The 5,859-nt window shown below is 31.6% G+C and overlaps 1 protein-coding gene across 3 annotated transcripts in view; it reads right to left on the bottom strand.

The window, feature by feature from the left end:
• The window catches only part of KIFAP3 (kinesin associated protein 3), a 204,541-nt gene that overhangs the window by 144,548 nt on the left and 54,134 nt on the right, over positions 1–5,859 (bottom strand). For all 3 annotated transcript variants that reach the window (XM_069094754.1, XM_069094755.1, XM_069094756.1), the window contains exon 9: positions 4,184–4,362. In XM_069094754.1, the coding sequence (XP_068950855.1) occupies positions 4,184–4,362 (179 nt within the window). The remainder of the gene's footprint in view (positions 1–4,183; positions 4,363–5,859) is intronic.

Below are 5,859 nucleotides of genomic sequence, written 5' to 3' on the forward strand. Positions count from 1 at the left end.
GATGGTAAAAAGACTAAGATATGGGGGCGGCTAGGTGGAGCAGTGAGTAAGAGTGCCAGCCCCAGAGTCAGGAAGACCTGGGATTGATTCTGGCCTCAGATACTTAACACCCACACAAAGAAACTGGCTATGTAACCTTGGGCAAGTTACTTAACCCCAATTGCTTTAAAAAAAAAAGAATAAAATATGGAATAATAAATTTAAAAATTAATTAATAAAGGATACCCATTACCACCATGACAATGTTACACATAGAATACTAGCTTTAGAAGTAAGACATGAAAAATCTAAATAAAAAAGAAAAAAATGATCACTTTTTTGCAGATAAAATGATTTCTCTAGAAAATCCTAGAGTCAAACAAAAAATTAAATGAAACAATATTATCAGGAAAGTTGCAAAATATAAAATAAATTCATACAAATCATTACTTTTCCTGTGTTATCAAAAAAACTAAGCCAGGAGAAACAGAAAGAGAAACTCCACTCAAAATAACTACAAAATATCTGGGTGTATATTTACCAAGATATATCCAAGTACCCTATGAATCTAATAATAAAACGTTATTTAAAGAAATATAGACCTAAATGATTGGTAAAAAAACAACTGCTCACAAGTAGATTTATAATAAAATGGCAATACTATCTAAATTAATTAATTAATTTAGTGTTGTATTAATCATACTTTCAAAGGACTTATAAAGTGCTAGGAAAATAATAATGAAAATATGAATGAAAAATAAAAATTGAATGAAAACAAAATGTCAAGAATCTCAAGAATAATAATGAAAAAAAGAAGAAAGGAAGATCCATTAGCATCAAATGTTAAAATGATACTACAAAGTAGTGACTGTTAAAATGATATGGCACTGGTTAAAAAATAGTTTTATCAGTAGAACAGATTATATACCCTGCACACAGATTATACCCTGCACACAGAAGCAGATAAAACCAGTAGAATAGTGTTCAATAAACTAAAGACCCCCACTTACTGAAAGGACTCATTATTTGACAAAAACTACTTGTAAAAACTGAAAAAACAACTACTGGATATAAATTAAGTTTAGACTAATACCTCATACCATATATCAAGGGAAGTTCCAAATGTATATATGACCTGGATATAAAAGGTCATATCATAAATAAATTAGAGGAGTAAGGAAGGCATTACCTTTCACTTCTGTGGACAGAGGCTAAACAAGTGATAGAAAGGATCACAGAAAATGAAAGGAATAATTTTGAATATAAAAATCAAAAAAGGTTTTGTATAAACAAGTCTGATGTAATTAGAATTAATTAGAACAGAAATATTTAACTGAGAACAAATCTTACAGCAAGCTTTTCTTATAAAGGACTCATATCTAAGAGATATAACAAACAACTCAAATTTTTAAAATTAATCCATTCCCCAATAGAAAAACATCAATGTTTTCAACAGATACAATCTAAACTATCAACAAATGTATGAAAGACATTATCTAAATTGATAATAATTATAGAAAAGCAAATTAAAGTAACTTTGAGGCTCCAACTCATTCCCAACAGAATGGTAAAGCTATAAGATGAAAAATACTGGAAGACCTGTGAGAAAAGAGGCACACTAATGCACTGTTGGTAGAGGTGTGACTTGTTCTGTAAAGGAATTCAATACTATGTCCCCAAAGTGGTAAATCTGAAAACTATGTATACTCACTGATCTATCTACACCACTTTTAGGTTTATACCCTACCCCATTCCAAAGAGATTAAAAAAAGAAGAAATGGATCTACATATACAAAACTATTTATAACAACTATTTTCCTAGTAGCTGAAAACTGAAAAGAAAGTGGCAGGGGTTATCCCAATGGAGAATGCCTAAATGAATATAATGGGATATTGTCAGAAGAAACGATGAAATGGACAGTTTCAAAACCAGGAAGATGTCCATGACAACAGCAAAGTAAGCAGAACAGTGTCTGGCACACAGGAGGCACAATAAATGCTATTTGACTTGGCAATTTATTTCACAGCAATAGTGTAAATAAAAACAGCTTTGAAAGACTAGAAAATGAAATGTAATAAACAAACACAAGTCCAAAAGACTGAAGATGAAAAAAAACAAGCCACTCAGTTCCTGCCAGAGAAGTGAACAACTTAAAATGCCATAAGACATATTTTTGGATGTGGACAATGTAGAAATTTGATTTGCTGGACCATGAATATTTGTAATAAGGGTTTCTTTCTTTTAATTAAATTAATTGGGAGAAAGAAGTGAGAAGGACAGATTATAAATTCATGTAAAAATAAAATAATTTTTAAAAGTAGTACACTGGTTCTATTCTGAGGGTTTTAAGAGGGTAAAGAGAAGGAAAGGCAAAAGGAAACCACTATTATAGAAAAGAGGAACGGGAGAGAACTGGCTATTTATAACAATTGGCTTGAATGGGAGGAAAAGTATTACAAACATGAAACATGGAGTGGGGGAAGCCAGCATCAGATGAACTGTACTCTTACCTAAAACGAACAAAGGAGGATTGAACATACATATATAAAGTTTGGTATAAAAATACATCAAACACAACAGGGAATCAAGTAGTGATGGGGAGAAAGAAATTAAAAGAGAGAATACTACAGGGGAAGGAATAGCCCCAAACAAAACATATTTCACTATTCTGAAAGAGTGATTTAAAAAGAAAACAAATAAATAACAAGAATCTAAGGAAGTGAATTTCAATTGGGGATTGACTGACTAAATTGTGGTTTATGAATGTAATAGATTATTATTACATGATAATAAATGATGAAAAATATTTCAGAAAATCTGGAGTAGGATGAATTGATATATAACAAAGTGAGCTAAACCAGAAGAAAAACTTACACAAGGACAACAATATTGTAAAGAAAAACAAGTCTTAAGAGCAAACAACAAAATGAACTGTATCTCGAGGAGGCCTAACATGAAACATGTTATTCACTTCAGGGCAGGGAGGTAAGAGACTCAAGATGCAAGACAGATATCTTTGGAAATGGTTATTGTGTAGATTTTTTTTGCCTGACTATGCTTTTTTGTTATAAATGTTTTTTTCCCCTTTCTCAAGGTTTTGTTTTGTTTTTTTAATTGTGCAGGAAGGTTGGAAGGGAGAAAATGTTAGCAATATTAATTCCAAAAACAAAAGACTAATGAAACTTTTTTATAATTGTATGAAAGAGATCAGAAGGGACTGCAGAAGAAAGCACAGACAAGCAAAACAGTTTCTTAAAGTAATGTGTGGATTTTATCATAACTTAAAAAAAAACAGTATGAACTGGAGATTGAAGTTTCAGATATAATCCTCCTTTTGTGTTATATCTATGGAAATGATCTTTTTTTGTGTTTATGTTCAAAATAAAATAAAAAACCATATAGCAAACAATAATTATTTTAAAAAACTATTTGTACACATACATATTTATTTCCCATTAATTGCAAATGCATGCATATTTAATTTGTGCATGTATTTATAAAAGCACAAATTTGTTATGGGTATGAATGTAAGGATGTGTATATATATATATACATATATATATACACACACACACACACATTTAAGAATATACATATGCTTATGTTATCTATCTGGACATTTTGGAATTAAAACCCTTTGTGTTATTCCATAATTGGGCACTAAATAAGTAGTCATATGTCAACTATTGTTCATAATTCTTTAATTGTTCCTCTCTGCTCAACTGAGACTCTATTTTCTTTTTTTTTTTCTTTTTTGCCTTTTTCGAAGGCAATTGGGGTTAAGTAACTTGCCCAAGGTTACACGGCTAGTTTTTTTGTGTGGGTGTTAAGTGTCTGAGGCCTAAACCAAACTCGGGTCCTCCTGACTCCAGGGCCAACGCTTTACTCACTGCACCACCTAGCCGCCTCAAGAGACTCTATTTTGAACAGAAGAAGTCTACGATGGGGAAATTATGCTCTTTTTTCAGTGCTCTATAAAATATATCTTGCTCATCTAAAAAGCTTGATTTATTTGGAAGACTCTCTAATCCAGAATATCTCTAATCCAGAATACCTCTTTCCCTGATGATATCAGATAAATAAGATATTACTATGGTAAGAGAACTAAAATTTAGATAAATGATTTTGCTCTCACAGTTACTACAGTTTTTTTAATAGCAACTTCCAACACAGAACAGTTTAGGAAGTAGGTTCACGACTTACCATATCATTTTTGTTTTCCATAAAAATGCTAAGCTTCTTTAGGAAGGACACCACCAGAATTAGGAGTTCAAAATTATCTCGATCAAGTGCCTTCACTAGCATATGAACTATGTTCTTGTTCCTCATTTTCAGCTCAGTCCGAGTGTCCTCAGCAAGGTTCAAAAGCAAATAAAGAGCAACTAGAAAAGTAAAGTTAACTGGTAAGAGTCACTGGATCAACAAGAGTTTTTCAAAACATAATAATTCTTTGCTATAAACCGAAGTCCTAAGGGGAGATGAGCATTATTTTCAGCCATTTTTATGGGCTAAAAATTAAGGGTAGATAAATCAGAAAAAAATTGTCAAATATGCAGATGTCAAAATAGTAATTGTCAGAAATCTGAGAAACAGAGGCAGGCTATTTATCATGTGTTTTATTACACTAAGGTTGCTATTATGAAGTTAGTTCCAATGAAAAATGTGTCGAACCAAATTTTGTGAAAATCATTTTTTTCTCACACTTAAATTGCTACAATAAGTCAATAAACATTTACTGGAGGTCTTTAGTATAAGACAATTGAAAACTGGTTATTTCATCATAACTTTCAATATATCATTTTAAATATCTGATTAAAATATAACATGCTAAAAGTTAATTCAATTTAGGTCTGTTAAACTCTGATATGAAAATAATCAAAATTAATAAATAGATCTTTTAAAGCTAAGATAATTTATTGATCTCTCATGACCACCTCCTCATTTAAAAAATTCTATTTAAAGCCCAAATTTTGAAAAAAATATGATCAAGGTGCTTCTTGAATGATTAGGACAAATTATTCAACTATTAATATGTTAAGAAAACTACTTAATTAAAATGTTAATGATCAGAGGCTTAAATGATTTTGTAAATTTTGTTATATAACTATACAAATGACTATATAAATGTTATGTGACTATAACAAATTACCTTATTTAAAGGGTAGCTAAGTGGTACAGTGGATAAAGCACCCAGTCTGGAGTCAGGAAGACTTGAATACAAATCCAGCCTCATACAGTTACTAGCTATGTGACTCTGAACAAGTCACCTAACCCTATTTTCCCCCATTTCCTCATCTGTAAAATGAGCTAGAGAAGGAAATGACAAACCACTCCAGTATCTTTGCTAAGAAAAGCCCAAATAGGGTTACTAAGAATTGGACATGACTGAAAATAACTAAACAACAACAATAACATAGGAACTAAAACTTTCAGATTTTAGTGTGTTGATCAAATAAATATTTAGGAGGTAAACCAATAACTATGTACAATATGAAGCAGGACATCTGTCAAAAGAGTATCAGTTCATTCCTGCTAACAGTAACCATCTTCAGATTTTTAGTCTTTTAACAAGGACCCAGAAATTCTAAGTTCCAGGTTCTGTTTATTTTACACTTCAATAAAGTCCAGAAATATGAGAGTACATCTTTTTTTCTTTTTGGAGAGCAATTGGGGTTACTTGCCCAAGGTCACATGGCTAGATTTTATGTTAAGTGTTGGAGGCTGGATTTGAACTCAGGTCCTCCTGACTCCAGGGCCAGTGCTCCATTCACTGCGCCACCTAGCTGCCCCTTTGAGAGTACATCTCTTAAAGCAAAGAAATGCTCTGATCTTTCTATCTATCTATCTATCTATCTATCTATCTATCTATCTATCTATCT

Source organism: Petaurus breviceps, unplaced genomic scaffold (assembly GCF_028583685.1).
Source record: "Petaurus breviceps papuanus isolate PSGF00001 unplaced genomic scaffold, PetGlider_PUasm1.0 220, whole genome shotgun sequence".
Lineage (NCBI taxonomy): Eukaryota > Metazoa > Chordata > Mammalia > Diprotodontia > Petauridae > Petaurus > Petaurus breviceps.